General features: G+C 43.6%; 1 protein-coding gene across 2 annotated transcripts in view; it reads left to right on the forward strand.

Moving 5' to 3' along the window:
• HUNK (hormonally up-regulated Neu-associated kinase) overlaps positions 1-15,802 on the forward strand; it is a 58,673-nt gene extending 42,871 nt beyond the window's left edge. The window contains exons 7-10 of one of the 2 annotated variants that reach the window (XM_069871081.1): positions 3,235-3,403; positions 4,487-4,570; positions 9,851-9,914; positions 12,248-15,802. In XM_069871081.1, coding sequence (XP_069727182.1) covers positions 3,235-3,403; positions 4,487-4,570; positions 9,851-9,914; positions 12,248-12,891 — 961 coding nt within the window. In that variant the 3' untranslated portion in view covers positions 12,892-15,802. Of the gene's footprint in view, positions 1-3,234; positions 3,404-4,486; positions 4,571-9,733; positions 9,915-12,247 lie in introns of both variants that reach the window. The other variant, XM_069871070.1, reaches the window with a different exon arrangement.
• Positions 15,803-19,651: the final 3,849 nt, after the last annotated feature.

Consider the following 19,651-nt stretch of genomic DNA (forward strand, 5'->3'; position numbering starts at 1 on the left):
AGTATTGGGTAGATGTTGAGCAGCTTGGATGCCTAGAGGCATCCAGAGCCATCTACTGAAACAGGGAGGGCAAATGTGAGTCCAGCTGCCTGCAATCCCCAGACCTACATGGTCAGAATGTAAAAACAGCCCCTATGAACAATTGTTTTGCAAGGAAAAAGAATGAGAACAGGCAGACTCATTATCTCAACATTACTGCCCCAAATTTAAGGGCAGTTGAGTTAATTTGCGTAGCATGCTGTGCAACAAAAGGAGATCTGAGTTTCCATGGTGCATTGGACTGTGCTGAAGTATAGTACATATGGACATTGTATGGTAAAGAAAGGGAAAACAAGTGTAAACTGAATGAGTCATTAAGCTAATGAAATCACTGTCATAATGAGTCTAATCAGTCTACTAAAGGTGGCATCTGTTAAGTGAATGTAGGTGTAATTGAGAGCTCTATGGGTAATTTTTTTGCTGTGTGAGTCTTATCTGCAGAAAAGAGGAAAAGAGAAAGAAATATAGCTTTAATGTGCTTCCACAATTCTTGCAGGTATGTTTTCTTTCCTCTGGTTTTGACTTCTTAGCTTGCAGTTGTCTGGCTTTAGTCAGATTGTGGTGGCAGCATCCCTTCTAGAACCTGCTTATTGGTGCAGTTAGGTAGGTACTTTACAAAAGAGGCTGGTCTCTATTAGGTGGAATAGCTGTGCAGTGCTCTTTATTTATGGAGTGCTCATTAATCATTCCCTCCTAAAGTCAAGCAAATCAAATGGAAGAACAGAAAAACATGCATTACTGAACTGTAGAGAGGGTGTATATTTGCTCATGCGTAGATACATATATGGTGATGGTAATCATAGAATCATAGAATAGTTAGGATTGGAAGGGACCTCAAAGATCATCCAGTTCCAACCCCCCTGCCATGGGCAGGGACACCTCCCACCAGACCAGGCTGCCCAAGGCCCCATCCAACTTGGCCTTGAACACCTCCAGGTATGGGGCAGCCACAGCTTCCCTGGGCAACCTTTGCCAGTGCCTCACCACCCTCATGGTGAAGAAATTCTTCCTTATGTCTAGTCTAAATGTGCCCTTCTCTAGTTTATACCCATTCCTCTTCGTCCTATCACCACAAGCCTTTGTGAACAGTCCCTCCCCAGCTTTCCTGTAGCCCCTTCAGGCACTAGCAGGTCGCTATAAGGTCTCCCCAGAGCCTTCTCTTCTCCAGGCTGAACAAGCCCAACTCTCTCAGCCTGTCCTCGTATGGGAGGTGCTCCAGCCCTCTGATCATCTTTGTAGTAGTAATAACTCCTTCCTGTTATGAGCACTTCTAAAGGGATCATCAATGTGGAAACGTATGTTTTGCTCTTGAAAAAAAAAAAACAGTTACTTTTTAATTCCTTTTTCATTGCACTGCTTTTGTCATGATTTTGACTGAAAACAAGAGAAAAGTAGGTACTCCTTCTATCCAAACCCAGGTTTTATGTGAAACTGTAAAGGATAAAAGCCATGCAGATTTGATAATTTGCTTCATTCTTTGGATAGTACTTCCTTAGCTTAATTAGTTTATGCCACAGGCTTAACCTAGCTAGAATTTGTCCCGCTGGAGCCTAACAGGGAAAATACTTTATGAATCTGTACTACTTAATGGCATTGCTAGGCTCGTTTTGAGCATGCCTCAAGAAGTGCCACTGAAGTCAACTTCAACAAAGTTTCTTCAAGTTTTGTTGGTGTCCAGATTTGGCTAAGATGTGTCGAAATAGTTCTGAAAAAATGTACTATGGAATCTTCAAAGAATCAATTCTTCTCTCAATCATACATTTATAACAGCAAGAAGCTGTGTTATGTTCTTGAAGTGCTCTTCTACTATGTTGGACATACCACCAGTTGTTCCCAAGACAAGAATTTGGTAGGAAAAGGGAGAGCATGGAGGCAAGGCAGAAGAACAGCAGAAATTGCATTTTCACGAGAATATCCTCCTAGGGTTTTTATAAGCTTACTTTTATTAAAGAAATTCCCCAAAGGCAAGCAAAAATTTCCCATTTTGGTGAGCGCTCGAAGTAGAAATTGCTTGAATTTCTTTTGCTGTCCAGATGCTTTAGTGTGCAATGGCCAAGATAAGTTTTGCTTTTGAACTCAAGAAAACCTCAAGCATTCCTTAGCTGCAGAATGAATGTTAATAAGCATACTGAGTAAAGGGAAAGACTTGAGATTTTCCAGACTGTTCTACATCTTGTGTAAGTCCTCTACGTCAACCCAGACTGTTGACAGCCGTTCGTCACATCACCGGTGCACAGGACAGGGGGACAGCAGGGCAGGAGTGGGAAAAGTGGAGAATGGTCCTTTTGAAGGGGGAAGTTGCAAAAAAAGCCCACAACCTAAGCTCCCCTAAGTTGCTTTAGCTAGATATTAGGAGCAACAAATATCCTTTAGAAACCAAATGAAACCCAGCATTTCTTTGGAGATGGATGAGAGTTGACGGGCACATCTGGGAAGCTGGCCAGCACATTTAGAGGTCTAAATAGGAGCAGAGCTCTTTGGAAAATCTGTTTTTAACTTAGACTGAGAAGGTGCTTGGCCATTTCCACAAGGCTGCTGTACTCCGTTATTTTTTGCCTTGACTGAGTCTGTTACAGACTTTACAAGACAGCACATATATAAACGTGTTGTATTTGTGCTTTTAACTGACACAAGTATAGGAATAGTTCTACCAGTTTGCAAGCTGCTGTAATAACCCTTACAGTATGTCCTCCTTCTCTGGGATGAAATTCTGTGGCTACTTAGTGCAAGAACATTGTGCAACAGGTAAGAGGTGAAGCTGAATGCTGTGGTGTTTGATCACAAGAAAAAGGTCATTTCAGAAGGCAAAACATAGCTACCTCAGCTGGATTTTACCTCTTTTCCTTCAAAACCAGCCAGATGATCTTGATGGTCTTCACCAGTCAAATGCAGGGTAACAAATGGCAGCATCCTGAGCAGCATGGTGCCATTTCAGGTCAGGTAGAACTGTGAGGTCCCTCTGACTTGGTGGGAAATGTGCTGTTTGTTCATCTATCACAGTTTTCCACAGTGCCTGTGATTACTAAATAGTCTGTCCTTCTCATACCTGGTCACGAGAGAAGAAAGTGAATCACACTTGGGTTACTGAGCCTTTCAGGCCTCTTCTTTATTCTCTGCCATGTCTTCTGTGGCTGACTAAGTTCTGTCGCTGGGAAGATGATACGAATGGCGTGCTCTGCCTTTCTCTCCGTGCAGAATTCACCTTGAGGACCTCAGCCAAAGCGTGCTGCTCCATATGACTGAGAAGCTCGGCTACAAGAACAGCGATGTAATCAACACTGTGCTCTCAAACAGGGCAAGTCACACGCTTGCCATCTACTTTCTACTTAATAAGAAGCTGGAGCGCTACTTGGCAAGCCTTAGAGTAAGTATTGCTTGATGCCAGTTCTTTGGACAAGTGGGGAGGAGGATAAAAATGTTCTAAAATGTTCCCTGCTGGATGGCATTTGACTTAAAGGCTCTACCTGAGGTATTTTTTTTTGTAGTTTTATAGGAGTAACCATGAATGGGAAGTATTCCTTGCAAACTAATAACAGTATTTCAGATAAGAATATGTCAGGTTGCAGAGATAATTGCTGATAGGCTTTATGTCTCACAAGTCCCTGCTTCCATAGGAGATCTCCTCCAGCTAGACAGCTGCCCTGTAGAAAGCAAACTCTTGTCAAGCAGAGCCTTGTGACTAGTGACATACTGTGACCGCATGTTGAGACGATTCTACTGCTTGAAATATCAATAACAGTGTAATTTGATACAGGAAGTCAAGAGGAAGCTTAAGAGCTATTAAGATTTTATTTAGTTTTTAAATGAAAACTTAGTTGAAAGTTTTACATGAAAAAAAACAGGAACATGAAGTCTTCTCATCTCCTGCCAGCCTTCCTGGCCCCTGAGTATGGCTTGCGGGTCAGAAACACTGCTGATGGGATTGCCGAGCAGCTTTCACTAAGCCAGGAGTTCACTGCCACATGTCATTCTTCCTTGTGCATCTCAGGGAGCTGCTTTCTCAGGCCACATTTTGCGTGGTACTTGCTGGAGAGCAAGATTGGCACAGCACACAAAGGCAAATTCCCTTCCTTTGGCTTCTCCACACAGCTGCTTGTGGTCTGGCTAAGGGTCTGTAGGCTCCTACGCGACTGCATGGGCAGGAGAGTGGGTTGTATGGAGCTTTCTTCTTGATGTGTTTGCTTCTTGGAGAAATTATCCCCAATGGCCTTCCATTCTGACAACAGCTTCTTAGTTTTTTTGTTTTCTCAGTTCTTTTAGCAAGCTTGATTTAATGATGATGCCATCAATTACATTCAAAATGTAGTGGGCCAAATTCACCCTCTCTGTAAGGTGATGCACCTCCACTGAATGCCAACTGTGGATAGAGTCCATTAAACAATAATTGAATGTTATTTTTCTCTAATTATCTTACATACTTTACTTTTCCCTGTTTCTCTCTCCACAGAAGCCTGAAGGCCAGGACAATATTTGCCACAAGAACCAGCTATACCAGATAGAAAAATACAAGGCAAATAAAGACTCCTATGAGGTAAAGTTTGTTGAAGCACATTAAGGTACTTCAAAAGCAGATTGAATTTGATGATCCCTGGCAATTGTGATTAAGGCGATGGGTTTCTGGACCTGTGGATGGAAAAAAAAGGCCTGTGGTCTTGCCTGTGCAGGACAAATAATTTCCTCTTTTTCTTTTTTGTTATGAAGAAATGAAAGTTTTAGAAGCTCTGTTTTGCAAAATAATGCAGACTTCTTCAGGGGGCTTTGTGGTTTCATTTTAGGGTACAAGTTGTAGCCAGACGCTGTAACAAGACTATAGCTGTTGCCTTGACTCTCAAGACCTTGGTGGTGGTGTAGGGCAGAAAGCTGAGTGACAGCCATGGTGACCCTTCCTGGTCACCTGGTGTTCCTGGTGTCCTGGGCCAGCCCTGGCTTGATTACCAGGAACAGTGAAACTGATTAGCGTAAAACTCTGCCCAGGTTAGTATTTTTTGCTTCATTGCAGAAGTGACGCAGAACTAGTCCACTGCATTATGAGGGACTGCCCTTGGCTAGAGAAAAGACTTAACCAGAGTACCTTTTGCTCTGTTGGTCTCCAGTCTTTTTGCCTGCAAACAGAGAAGGTAGTTTGTCTTAAAAGAAAACATGTCAAATAATAGGAGTCTTCTCATGGCTGGATATTTCTTCACTGCCTGATTCTTTGTCAAATACTAAAATTACAAGAGTAGCATGAGCTGTGGAAGTCTTACCTACCAACGCGAAGAGCAATATTCCTGAAGAGTCTACCTATTTCAAAAGCTACTCTTCAGCTACTCTTCATGATCTAATTGCAGGAGCAGGTTTGTATCATGGCTAGTTTTGTTTATTTTAAAGGCTGCTTGCAAGACAAGCTGAACTGCAAGCCAGATGAAAATATCAGGGCAAACTGCTTCTAATTGTTTGAATTAAAAATACACCTTATCTTAAAACAGTGAGTAGACTCAATGACTATAGTATTTCAAAATACTCTTTAACAGCTTACTCCAAGCTGTTGCAAGGCAACCTTCACCTGGAAACCTGGAGGTGAATGCTGTAGGTGTCACATGGGGCATCCTGTTGCTTTCTGGGCCATCTTCTTGCAGCTGTTGGTGTCACTTCTCTGTACAGAGAGCTGTGGGTGGCTCTGCCTGCCATCAAGGCATCAACTTACAGCTTCTGTGAACCTGTCCAGTGCAGGGGAGTCTGCAGCAAGGCCTGACTGTGCACCCGCATGTAGCCAAGAGAGAAACACGTGGTCTGGTTTGGTGGCAGCCCTAAAGTCCCCACACCCCTAGAAGGAAACTGGCATTTGACTTCCAGAAGAATAATTGAAAACTGACAGTAGTGCCACTGTATAACCCCAGTTGGGTTTGTAGACATGCTTAGGGGTAAAGGCTTCCTCCCAAGCCTCTCCTGCACTCAGAGTACACAGTGTAGCTATTTAGAGGATGAGGGGGTGTCATTTCTTTCTTGAAATAGTTACCTTGATGCAATCACAGTGCAGACACTGCGATAATAATAGAGTATATTCTCTTTGTGCATGGGCATAACTGAGCACAAGGCATGTTTTGTATCACTTTAGCTGTTTTTACACAAGGGGATTGTGTTACTCTTAGTGTACCAGGACAGTTGAAGCAGCACATGTGGGTGAATACAGACCCCGGGATGCTACTGCCATTTGTCACCATGGCAGACATCTCTATGAAAATGCCTTCGTGTGGATGGGGACACAGCCCTGCTAGTGTCTAGCTCATGCTACTAGGGTCATTTGGTGCCCACTGGGACTCAGGGATAGGGATTTTATAAGCTCAGATTGGTTCATGATCATCCTCCGTTTCCAGAGAGGAACAGGAGGCACTGGTCCCTGGGCAGACGCTGCACTGAGAGCGTAGCTGTGTGTTGCCATGGGAATAGCAGGGAGAGTAGAGCTGGTCAGCTTCAAGAGCTGACTGAATTTCTTCCGCCTCACTCCCGCGATGTGAAAGAAGGACCTGGCCTCAGGCAGGGGGCTACCTGCCAGCAGCACTGCCTGTTGCTGGGGCAGGCAGCATGGTATGAGGGCAGGGCTCATGCCCAGACCCTCTCCCCCGTTTGATTTCCTAACCTGGAGTTGTGTGATCATCGCGTCAGGGCTGAGGGTGCTGGGAGCTGCTGGTAGTGCTAATTAATCAGGCTGTTTTGTAGGCTAATTTCATTTTAGTGTTCAGGACAGATGGGTAGCACGAGGAGGAGGAAGGCAGCACCCAGTCTCCATCTCTCTCTTTGTTGGAGAGGCCTCAGGTAACGAGTGGTTGTCCCTGCAGCACAGCCAGGGGAACAGCACTGGGGATACTTGCCTCCCACAGAGTAGCCAGTGGGCTCAGACTCACGGAATATACATTTTTTAAGAACTCCTGTCATTGTCCTATCGCTATTTTATACATGGCCGAGGTAAATACCTTTATCTTCCTTTCAGATCTGCTGCTGGGAATAAGAGTAGGTTTTCAGGTCAAGGTCAGGACAGGAAATAGCAGAAGATGATGTAATGCCAAACCTAGTCAAGTATAACATACCGGTAAAAGCCCTACATTGTGCGACAGCATGCCATGTCGTGGCTGTACATGGTATAGTGGAAAGCAAATCTTTATAACTCCCCTGAAGGAAATCTTCCTTTCCTTTTCAAATATAATAGCGTGTGGCACCTTGGAAAATCAAGATTTTGGCTGTTTCCCCTCTCACAACTGTCTTTGAAACAATGTTAGTAAGTTTTACAAATACTTTTAAGTCTATTTACAGCGTAAAAGGTAAACTAATTAATTACGAACACTGCAGATGTGAGTTTCCTTTTTCATGGGTGCTTCTGATTGTACGATGTGACTGCGTTACTGCTGCTTAGAAAACATAACAGCAGTGAGAAGGCAAAGTCAGGGGCATTTGGTAGGTGAGGAGCTGCCGCTTGGCTCTTGCACCGTTAGGCCAAAAATATTGCAGCATCGAAACATCCTGCATTCTGACAGATGCTGCAGCCACCAATATGAAAATTCTTTCTTCACCTATCCAAAATAGCAGAAAACTGCTAACGATCTTGATCAACTCCTTTAGGCTTAATATAGTCACCGCTTGATCTCATCCTCACAAGTACCTTTAAAAAAAGATACTCGGTAGAGCCCAATCTCTCCTGAACTTGGCAGCAGAGTTTCAGAGACTTGACAGGAAAAATAGTGTGGTGGGCTCAAAATTAACTGTACAGCTCCCACTGACTCTGTTGTCATAGGATGTTGTTCACTCAGCATTATTATTATTGCTGTTGTTGTTATTACTTCATCATTATCACTAGTGACTGTGCTTGCCAAGATAACGCCTGAGGCCAATCCAGCATTGAGTTGTTTGAAGGACAACACAGCGAGGAATAAATGCTGGGTGATAGAGGTGTTTTCAGACTCCAAAGACAAGAGGAAAGACATCAGGTGCATGAAGAGGTATCATGCAAGCAAAGTGATGATGGCTCCATAACACTATGATTTGTTTCTGTGGAAGGGTGAGCCAGCTTTGGCTACCTAAAGAGAAAGAAATAGGAGGGGATAAGGGACAGATGGGGAGAAGGGTGGGGACAAAAAACACACGCGCAAAGGGAGACTGAAGTGAAGACAGTAAGATGCTCATAGAGGGTCTCTGCCTCTTCCAGGTCACCTAATGACTTCTGTAATCAAACTAGAAACCCTGGTTTATGATTCACTGAAACTCCTCCTTCTGACTCCAATAACTTCTCAAAATTCAAAGGATAATGAGCCCAGTGGTGTCCAGACAACATCTGTGCAGAATGCTGAACTCTGTCTGAGCTGGGAATGATTGCAATGAGTGCAGCCTGGATATTTTCATCTTAAATGTCTTAATATGTTTCCAGAGCTGTGTAGTAGCCCAAGAGAACCCAAGTTGTCTTCTGCATCTTTGTTTCCGTCTCTCACGTATGCACGTTACATTGCATTTCAGGATTTTTATAGACTTCACATCAGTAAACTTTCAACAGAAAATCATCAAGAGAGCCAGCCCTTTGGCAGTGGGTAGTTATTAGACAAAATACAGGCCTTGGCACATAATTGGGTGAAGGAACTTTGTTGCATTTTTGAAGAAAAGCTTGTAGTTAGAGTGGCTTTTCAATAAGACACGGTGAAACATGTTGCTTAAATGAGAATTACAACTACAGAGGGCCAGACAAATGCCCCTCTAAAGAAGCAACCCCAAAGCAACCAAAACAAAAGCCCTGCTTCTCTGAGATTTACACCTAAAATCCGATAACACAGCTTGGTTCCAGAAAGGTAAGAGATTATTGAAGTCTTCGAAGGATACCAAATTATTGCCCATAAATTCAATGCCTGGATTTTAGAAGCAAAGTGAGACTTTTTGTTCCCCCTGAAATTAGCAGCAGATAAGGAGTGTTGTGCAGCTTGCAAATCTAGTGATTCACCTTAAAAATAGACACAAAGAATTTCTACTTGGCAAACTGGATTCCTTGTCAGGGTCCCACTTCCAGGTTCTGTTTTTCCTCTGTCATCACTGGAGATCAAAGCTATATTTTAGGATGTATGGGCTTACAATCCCACCTTCAGCTGCTTTCCCTGTCACAGAAAGGAGTTAGGGTTTAGTGAAGGGTTGGGTCAGAAATTTTCTCCCCCTCCATGTCTTGTGCAGTTGCAGAGATGCTCTAAAAGGAACATCTGTATTCCTCTGGATCTGGTTTGAGAAGAAGATAAATTACTGAAAGTGTTTGAATTTCTTTAAAGCTTTGCAGTTCATGTTTTCAAATGTCAGAGGAAGTGCAGTAAAGAGAAGTCAAAGAATTTTTTTTGTTGCTTAAACACGGGGGCAAATTTCAGGTATGTAGGAGTACAAACCCGTATCTGCTTGCTCCAACAAGGTCTTCTAGGACAAATGGCCTCTGAAGAGAAAGTTTTCCTTTGCCTTTAATTTTCCAAAACCAGTTTTCACACTGCATGAATGTCAGAGCAGATGGGAACCATGAAATTGTGAAAAGCAGATCAGAGGGAAACTAGACATGGAAGATTCAGTTATTTTGAGTAGCCAGGATAAGTTCCTTATAAATGTATAGTTTTTAATTTGGCTTTGGTAGCTGATGTACTTCTGAGGGTCATTCGAACTTCCCTTAAGTAAACCAAATTGTTCTTGTTTGTTTTATAACCTGAAGGACAAAAACCTCAAAGAACAAGAAAGGAAAGGGGAGATTCTTCACCGTCAGCTCCCAAAGAAAACTGAGAAAAGTCCAGTTTCATATAGACAGCCTTCTTCCTGTCTTATCTCACAGATACAGAACACCAAGGCTCTGCTGAAGGACCGGAAAATCACCAAGGCTGGAAGTTCAGAGAAAGGTCAGTGGGAGAAACACCAGTGTTGTGTCCCTGTGCGCATGTGCATGTGTGGGCACATGAGGTATTGATGAGAACGTCTTGTGTTGTGTGTTTGCTAGTAAATAGTTGTGGGCTCGCATTTGCTGTCTGCTCTGGAGGTGGTATGTGAAGGAACACTGGGTAATGTAGTTCAACATTGAACAAAACATCCTGAGGAAAGCATGACAATGTTCAACAGTCATGAATCCTCACTTCTACTTCTCTTTTTATTTGACAGAATTCCTATAGTGTTTTAAAAAGAGCTTGCTTTCCCTATTTATATGTACTTACACGAAATCACCTGCATTTCATGCTGGTGCTTTGAAAGCATTAACGCCCACCCCAGATCACTGACAATCCAAAGCTGATAGACAAGCTTCTTCCTGCTGGCCAATGCGTTTTGCTGAGAGGGGATTGAGGGGCAGCACGGGAAGAAATCCCTGATTTTGAGAAGAATGCTAGTAACAGTGGCATCCCTGGGAGAAGCAGTGGGCAGCAGCTGATGGTGGAGGAAGGGGAAGCAAGCAGCCAAGAGGAAATGCAGCTGGGACTGCCAACCCCAGCAAATTTCAGGCAGCGAAAGGAGGAGGAAGAGCATTAATAGGGAAACGAAAGACAAGACAGAGGAGAGCAGAGTGTGAATCACGCAGGGTAGGAGGCAACCTGTGAGGGATTGGTGGTGTTTGCTTGCAAAAGGAGGTGGAAGAAAGGAGTGGAGGAAAAGGGGAGTCACTGGGGAAAACGGGTTATTGGTAGCACACATGTGGATGGGAGTCAGGAAGATGATGTAGCTGGCTGTTAAATCATAGAATGGTTTGGGTTGGAAGGGACCTTAAAGATCATCCAGTTCTAACACGATCACTACAGAGCAACGAGGGGAAATACAGTGATATGAAACATTTACTGTGGTGTCAGGTTAATTTAGAGTAGTGGCTTATGGTGGTTTTATGCTCGCTTTTGTGATCTGATAATTTATCATTTGATGTTTTCTACCTAAATAAAAAATGTTGAAATGGTGTTTGTCTGGCAGCACAGGTCCTCGGGGCTGGTCAGAAATGGGCCATACTTTTTGTGAAACAGTCATTTTTGTTAAAAAACAGTCATTTTGTTCAGAATTTGTCATTCCTTTTGGAGGGAGGCACAAGGGGAAGTAAACCTAGTTAGTTTTTTTTCTCTTTAGGTTTCTCCTTGCTTTTTTGAACTGAAACATGAAAATCATTCAGATGTCAGCTAAAGCATTTCTCTCGTTATGGAATCCATGTTTTGACACTCCTTAAATGAGGTGGTCAAATAATTTTGACCAGTTTTGGAAAGAAACTAGACAGATTAAACCTGGTCTGCTTTTCCCAAACAACTCTCAACATGAGTGATTTCATTCAGGTCTCAACCCCTGCTGAGACCATCCCTTTCAAAAGAAACAGATGTGAGATTTGTGGCTGTGACTTGATGGCTGGCAGACCTAAATTATTTTATATCCCTTTTAGATGGTTTGAGACCAAAAGAACTCTCAGACAGTGATTATTAACTGCCAGTTCACTATTCTTTCAATCTGGGGGAACCTAGCAAAGCAGACTCTTTGGATAGCTTTCCATAAAGACAGCAAAACACATTTTCTTGTGACTAGCTTGGCATAAGTGAGTACCAGCACCCTGCCAGCAGCTTTTTCCCCGAGCTGTTTTGTTTTACTGGGCCAAACCTTGCAAAGATTGTTCCATTTGTATTCAATCCTTGCTGGAGTAAGATTCTTGCTGAAGTCAATGCAGCAAACCTGTTCCAACTGTAACAGTCTGAATCTGGCGAGTGCAGCTATTTCATATTCACATATGTGAAACCAAGAACAGACTTTTTTCCAAAATGCAAGGGAAGACATTAGGAATAAATTCTCTGTTGTCCCCTGTATCTCTAGGTATGTCAGTGAATACAGTATGCAGACCTAGTAAAAACCATGCAAAGTTGCACTAAAAAAGGAGAAACGTGAGATTTCTCAGAGATGACCTTAGAGGGTATAATTAATACAAACAGACATCTGTGGTTTTCCATTTCATGTCCTTGTCTTACTCAGTTTAAGCACTCTTCATGCCTTTGAGTAAAGTGGCAGATAAATTACCCATGAAACAACAATGTAAGTATCAAATGAGAGTCAGGGAATTAGGCTCTGAGTATATTCTTAAGACCGTTTGTTTTAGCCTGTGCATTTGTCACACTCTTCTAAAATTTGTTAAAGGTGATGTTGGACACTGTCTGCCATGAGGCAGAGAAGACAGTGCTATTAAATGCTATTTGCTCTTCTCTTTCCTTTTCTGATTGCTTTGCAGACTCTAGTGGTGGGGTAAGCCCTTTCCACGAACCCTTGGCAACCAAGACAGGCTGCATCACTTCCAGCTCACTGGAGTACCTCGAAGTCCAGCAGCCACCTCCCAGGACCCCTCGGCTCCTCAAGAGACAGGAGTCCCCGCAACAGGAACCATCCCGGATCAGTGGCCGGGCAAAGGACTCTCCTCTCATCCTGAATATTGTTCACTCCTTCGAGTCGGTTGACAGAGAGGACCAAATAGACCAGGTTTCCCCCTCTCATCAGTACAGAATTTTAGGTTCACCAATGAATTTCCCTTACAAAAGCTCAAGTGAAAGGACACTATCCCCACTTTTTCAGCCAGGGAGTACGTCCCCTGTCCACCCCACCCAAGTCTCTTTCACATATGAAGAAAAAGCATATCCGGCAAAGGAAGAAGCAGCGTCCCCTACTCAGCTGGTTTCCAACAATCCCTTGGGCAGCCCTAACTGTGTTAAAAGCCGAGGCAGATTCCCCATGATGGGGATTGGACAGATGCTGCGGAAGAGGAACCAGATGCAGTCAGCAAGTGACAAGCCGCTGGAAGCGAGGATGCCTCAGCTGCAGCAGATGAGCCCCACACAGATTTCCTTCAATGCAGCAGATGCTGTCAGTGGTCAGTGTTAGTCAGGCATCCAGGGATTCGCACTGCTGTCCTCTGGGACATAACTTTTAACAATAAGGGAAAGCCACAGGCCTGTTACTGTTGCTATGTAATACACTACAGTGGTCCAATGTAGACAATAAGAGGTCTGCTTGTAGGGAAGGTGTGGTCTCCTATATTAAAGTTGAAAGAAAAGGGCTCTGCCTGTGCTGTTAAGAAATATTAGCATCTGGAATTTGACTGTACAGTAAAACATCCCTTGACAGAGCTACATGAATGAGTATTATTTTCACTGCTTTTATCCAGTATTGCAGTGAGGTTGATTGGAAGAGCAGTGAGTATGAACAGTGGTTCCTCAAGGTAATCTGTGTGGTGCCATGAATGCCTATCCCATCCAGGATCTGTGGTAAGACTGCTCGTGTTCCATCTGGCTGTGCCACGCAGTACATGGTACTGCTACAGACATTCTTAATGTGGCTAGACAAGTGGAAAAACTCAAGATACTGTGTCCAAGTGCTGCCAAGGAGTTGAAGTTGGTAGAAGCTTGAGTAAAGACACGAGTGATCTAAACATTCAAAAGCAGGAGTATTGGAAGTCAAAGCAGATTTTACTGTTAATTACATAAAGTAGCTAATAATGGGATATTTTTTTTTCTAAAGAAAATGATGATTTAATGTCACTCAGAAGAAACGTGATTATTTGAAAACAAGTTTCATCACATGGAAATTCACCACACTAGAGACCTCTTCCTTTCATGTGATGGGTCTGCAAGCAGCTACTTCAAGCAGCAATCCAGATTGCAACACGCTGTGTTTAAACAATCCCATCACCTCCAATTTTTGCAGCTGTACTAGTTCCATGGCGCGCCTACATGCAGGACTGTGTCAGCCCCTGTTACGGCAAGACAGCATCGGACACCCCAGAAGGCTTTTCTGAGAGACTGCAGTGAATTAAAAAAGACTAATAGAGGACACATGAACCTGTACCAATGCCGTTCTATACTGCACAATTGGTAATGCAGTGCCAGAAGTTTGGTATTATTATGAGTGGTGAAGATCGGCTTTCTTAAAAGGCACCATGTTCTGCATATCGGTCTTGTTTTCTAAGTAAATGATACATCTAAGAGGTTGGGAACATTCTTTTGGTTCTGTTTTTGCCTTCAAACAATTTCCTATTAATCAGTAGGTTTAGCCAAAGACTGCTCTTTTGTCTGTACCACACTTGCATATGAGCTTGTGTGTGCAGGACATCTCAACAAAGCTTATTCCAGTCTGATTCCCACGTGGGCAGCCCAGACCTGCATAAACCCCACTACTGCCCACCCACCTAATGCAGTTTCAAAACCCAGGCAGCAGAAGTGCTGTCTTCTTGGAATTGTTGAAAGATAAGGATTTTGTCTTGCGATTGTAGGTAGGAGTCCTAGCCCTGTTCTCATCAAAACTTTTGCAAACAATTTTGTGCCCCTGTTGGTTTGGTATCTGTGCGAATACTGGTGGTTACCTCTGTTTGAGAAGCTTTCCTTCCAGTTTCATGAGAAAAATGGGCAGGAACTGGGGGAGGAGGATGGCTGGCAGAGGCAGGGATGAAGGTCCCCAGCAGAGCCCCTTAGCAGAGCACACATTCCCAATTCTCGGCATAGAACAGGCCCTATACCAAAGTCTTCAAGAAAAAAAAAAAAAAAGGACAGTAATCCAAATGCTGTCAGAGCATAAAACTGGACTGTTTGGTATTTTGACTGCTTACTGCAAAACCAGCAGAGCCTGCATGGCCAGAGTGCCCTTCTCATCCCTGCAGACCTTCACCTCAGTGCTGAAGCTGCCTGTCAGTTCAGTACGGGGGAGTCCGTATGCGTCTTGTACTCTTCAGTGTAGTTAGTGAGGACACCCACCTGTGCGGTAGTTAAACTACCTGTAAAATAATGTACATTAAAAAAATCCCACTGTGATAAGAAAGACTGCCCTGAAATCATTTTACTAATTTTCACATTGAAAATGTCATCTTCTGTTTGTACAGAGCACCTGGGGTCCATTTTAGCTCTTCCTTTTGTTTAAAAACATCAAAGCATTTTCCTTCATGCTAAGAACACATTAGCACTGAAAAGCTAGTGAATAGAGACCACTGAAATCCCGTCTTTTGCATGCATTGAACTTTGGTACCTGAACAGATGGGAGATACTGACTTGAATTACAAACTCAGGTTTATTTGGAACCCAATAAAAGGTTGGGAGAGGCAGGAAAGAGACATGTATTTTTTGTGGAAAACCCAGTAAATAGGTGTAAGAATCAGAATGAAAACAGAAATGTTAAATCTTTTACTATATTTATAGAGAATATATGAGTACTACATTGCTAAAACATAACCATGTATCCAGCTTAGACAGTAGCTATGTACAGTCCAACTGCAATGACCATAGAAAGGACTTACAGTAGTAGAAATTACAGGGGAAAAAATGTATTTGTTATTATTATTAAATATATGTACTTTTTGAACAAGATTGCCATAGACTGCTGACTTTGTTTGCCAGGTCACTACGTAGCAAGGATTATCTAACTACAAAAACAACCAGCAAAATGGTGAGGTGACAAGAGGATTACCAGCACCTTTACCTTCACCCATCAAAGATTATCCCTTTCAATCTGGCTGCTGACTTGCCTGTATACCCTGAGTGAGCTAATAGGCGCAAGGTGGGATTTCCCTTGCTTTATGTTAGTCCTCTGCAAGTTGTGCATCTGGTTTCTGGTCATCAGCCAAGCTCTGTTTGTCACCAGTGAAGGCTGATGGGTACCTCCAGTTCTCCCCATATTAAAACAGAGGCCGAAAATTGTGGGAATGAATTGTTCCTGAGCAGTGCATAGCTGTATCAAGGTACGAGGGAGGGAGTAGGTTTGGCCATTTCAGATGAGAACACAGCTTTTAGGCAGCCAAAGGAAGTCACCTTAATATAAGCAAAAGCATTTGCTGATAAGCTTTCTGCACCTCTGGACTTAACATCTTCAAGGTGTAGGGACTAGTCCTACCTTTGCTAAGCTTAGCGTAGCAGCCTTAGGCTATCAGCCTTGCGGCTTCAGTTGGAGCCTTTCTTTTGGTTTTGATCCCACGGTTCTTTCAAGTACTGTTCCTTCCCCCCCGCTACCTTTGAGCAAATCTATTTTCAAGAACAACAGGTCCAAAGACCTCCAAAATCAGCTGAGGTCTTTAATGATCTTTGCAATAGGCTTGGCCCATCATGAACCTCTTTGATAGAGTTGAAAATATGCCTTACTCTTCAGGTTGTGCACTTGGGAAGAGAACGCTGCTGAGCTTTGTGTGCAAGATGGGAGCCCCATGGCTTTATGGGACCTCTCCAAGATGCGCTTTACATGCAGAACCTCATGAAGCCAATGGAGCAGCTGTGAAGCACTTAAAGAGGGTTTTGCACGCTAGCTGATCACTGGACAGGAGTTCAGGATCCATAGTGATAAAAGTAATTTTATTCAGGCTCTTCTGCCTGGAAAAATTGGTGTCTAATTTATTCAGCAAGGCAAAGAACACAAATCAGCATCTGTTGCTAAAGGTGTTGTACTTCTATAAATGGGCTGATAAATATTAAAATTATCCAAGTATCGAGGTTTACAGATCCTGAGAGTAAATAACAGTTACTTTCCTATTTTTGCACTTGACATCGCTTCATCTTTGCAACAAAATCCCTGAGTGTGTAGCTGAAAAAAGGTTGCGTCAGGTTTTGCAGGAGACTTTTTAAGTCCCCAGTGCACCAGTAAGATGGTTTGTCAGCAACTCCCCAGGGACAACCCAGCACAAACCTGACCAGGCAAGCAATGTGGCTGTGGTTAATGTATGGAAGAAGGGAAGGGAAGGGCAAGAAAGACACAGCGGTCAGTACTGCCTGGCAGAATATGTGTCCACGGCAGAGCATAAGGCTGGCAAGTAAACTCTCAGCATGTTGCTGGGTCTAAGGCTGCTGCTTGTGCTCAGGGAGCCTTAGGGTGGCACAGATACACCCTCTCCGCAACTAGTGTGAAGAAAACGCTACACAGGCTGAGAGAGTTGGGGTTGTTCAGCCTGGAGAAGAGAAGGCTCCATGGAGACCTATAGTGGCTTACTGGTCCTGGGGACTACAGGGAAGATGGGGAGGGGCTCGTTATCAGGGAGTGCAGCAATAGGATGAGGGGTAATGGTTTTGAACTGAAGGAGGGCAGATTTAGACTAGCTGTAAGGAAGAATTTTTTTTTTACAATGAGAATCGTGAAACACTGGAACAGGTTGCCCGTGGAGGTAGTGGAGGCCCCATCCCTGGAAACATTCACAGTCAGGTTGGATGGGGCTCTGAGCAACCTGATCTGGTTGAAGATGTCCTTGCTTCTGCATGGGGTTGTTTGTGAAGGTCCCTTTCAACCCAAAGCATTCTGTGATTCCATGAAAACCTCCAACGCAAAAGGAAGCTGCCCCTTCATTTGCTTAATTGTAATTCAGCTTTAAACTTTACTGTTTCAAGCACCACAAGCTTGTAAGGGCCTTGCTTATCAGGAAGTGAGCAGAAATTTCAGGGGCATCATTGCCGTGTATGGCAGTTTGCATTTTGCCTGCCTCTTCTGCGTCTTTTTAATGATGGGAAATCACAAATGGTCAATTTTCTCTTTTGTTTCTCCCTCCATGTAGCTTCCCTGGGGCATAACAAAACTGCTGAGTAGGGCACCGGGGTCTGTTTTTCCTATTAAAAGTTATCACAGCTCTCTGGACTGAGAGCTACAACAGCCGTGTGGTAATTTCATGACTAGGTGTGATTCCTACAGCCTTTCAGCAAGCTTGCTGCCTCCTGGTTGTGCAACTTGTTTGCATTGGAGGCGATCTCGAGCAGGAATAGCATGAGGGAATACCGGGAGAGGATTCAACTTTGTGTCATTGCTTCTCATTGAGAGAAATGTGCTCCCTTAGAAGTGAACAAGTGTCTTATTTGCAGCAGGTTTTCCATCAAGGAAGCTGATTAAGCATCAGTTCCTCAGCCGGATACATTGGCATGTGTTTGTGGGGGCACTTTTGCATTGCCTGTAATTGTCTTTCACAAAGATGGCTTGCAGATGTATGTAGGGGGAGGGCAGATGAAATGATTTTGAGTCTTTTCAGTATTTAGTATCAAAAGAAGCCTGTAATATAATGCTTTCTGTTATTGAAGTACAGGCGATTAGCTGTTATTAAAAACAAAGGGTGTCAGGATAGAGACTAGAGTAGGGTTTGGAGTTCACCTGGGCATCCCTGCTGTGTGCCTGCTGATGCCAGGGCAGTGAAATGCCCGAGAGAAAAGAAATAACTTTTATTGGTTAAAGTTGACATAATTTGAAATGTTGGTTAATATCTAAAAAAAGGACTATTGCATTTTTAAAATACAGATCATGAGTATATTTATCAACGTTTGTATGAATAGTACTTTTCTACCCATAAATGTCAAAATGGCCCGATTTGTAGTGTCTCCAACCAGAAATGATAGGCTTGATTTCAAACAAATGAAAGAAAAAAACAGAGCCTTTGTTTAAAAATAGCCTCGCTCTTTCTGTTTCACAGAAGGAAACAGAGGTGTTGTTTTGTGCTTAGAGTATAGGGTTGGCTGTTAGATAAAATGCTTTATTTCCCTGCTGTCTCTACCTCCCCCAGATAATTTGTTTCTGACTTTCCCGTGCATAAACTTGGACCCGTGTTTCCTGCACGCCCCACTGAGCTGATCTGAGTTTGCTCTACCTGGTCACCAACCTTCATAAAATATGTGAAAAGTTCATATTTCAGAGACTGCCTTTGGTTGAAAGCAGCCAGGAGGGCTCAGGCATTGTTCATGGGACTGACAGATTGACCTGGGATCCACGACAGAAATATCTTTTTAACACTGTGTTGACCTGAGTGTTATTGCAGAGAGTATCCAACACATACTGATATCCAATGCGTGGGGCATTTACCTGACAATAAATATTACTTGGGTGCTCTAGCAGCAAAGCTCATGTCCACATACCAAGCTATAAGGCAGGCCTGACACCGAGATCTCTCAGCCTACCGTGCCAACACATTAGCCATCGGAAACTGCATGGGGGGTTTGGTGACTGTTGCCAGGCTCTGCTTTTATAAAATGCTGTTTTCATTCAGCTGGAACGTTTCTGTCACTTCTGAGGACAGGGCATTGGGGAAGGATGGACTACAGAATGGCAGTTGCCAGGTTCACAAGTTCTTGCAGCTTCTGCCTTTGGGCAGCTCTCTGAGTACAAACCCTGCCCCAGAAAGCCTTCAAAGCTCCTGTGGGTGGTGTTTTTTTGGCTAGGAAGTGGTCTGTCCATCCTCATGAGAGCCACCCACACTGGACCAGACTATAAGTCTTTGAACAATGGTGGTGGGCAGACTTTTTAGAGGAGTTTGGGTTGTTTTAGCAGCAAATTTCCCCAGAGATCCCTCCCTAAAGATCCTGGCACTGCAGGAGGAAGGGATTTGGGGGGGGGGCAGCTGGCAGAGCCACCCTTCAATCGCTAAGTGAAAGCTGGGGTGGATTATGGAGCTGCTGAAGGTTTTGTGCCTCGCGGCATCGGAAGGAAGTCCTCCAAGCAGCGCCCACAGTCCTTGGTGCTCATCCTGCAGACAGCCACCATCACCGTTTGGATGTGGGGAAATGGGAAGCTACCCTTGGAGATAATGCAGAGCAGAAGCCCCCCCTGCTGAGACAACATCTGTAAAACTAGGAGGTTCTTCTGCCCTAACATTTCAATCAGAACACTTACTGTAACTCCCCCACTAGAAGTTCCTCTTTCACAT

The sequence above is a fragment of the Phaenicophaeus curvirostris genome, chromosome 1 (genome assembly GCF_032191515.1).
Source record: "Phaenicophaeus curvirostris isolate KB17595 chromosome 1, BPBGC_Pcur_1.0, whole genome shotgun sequence".
Classification (NCBI taxonomy): Eukaryota; Metazoa; Chordata; class Aves; order Cuculiformes; family Cuculidae; genus Phaenicophaeus; species Phaenicophaeus curvirostris.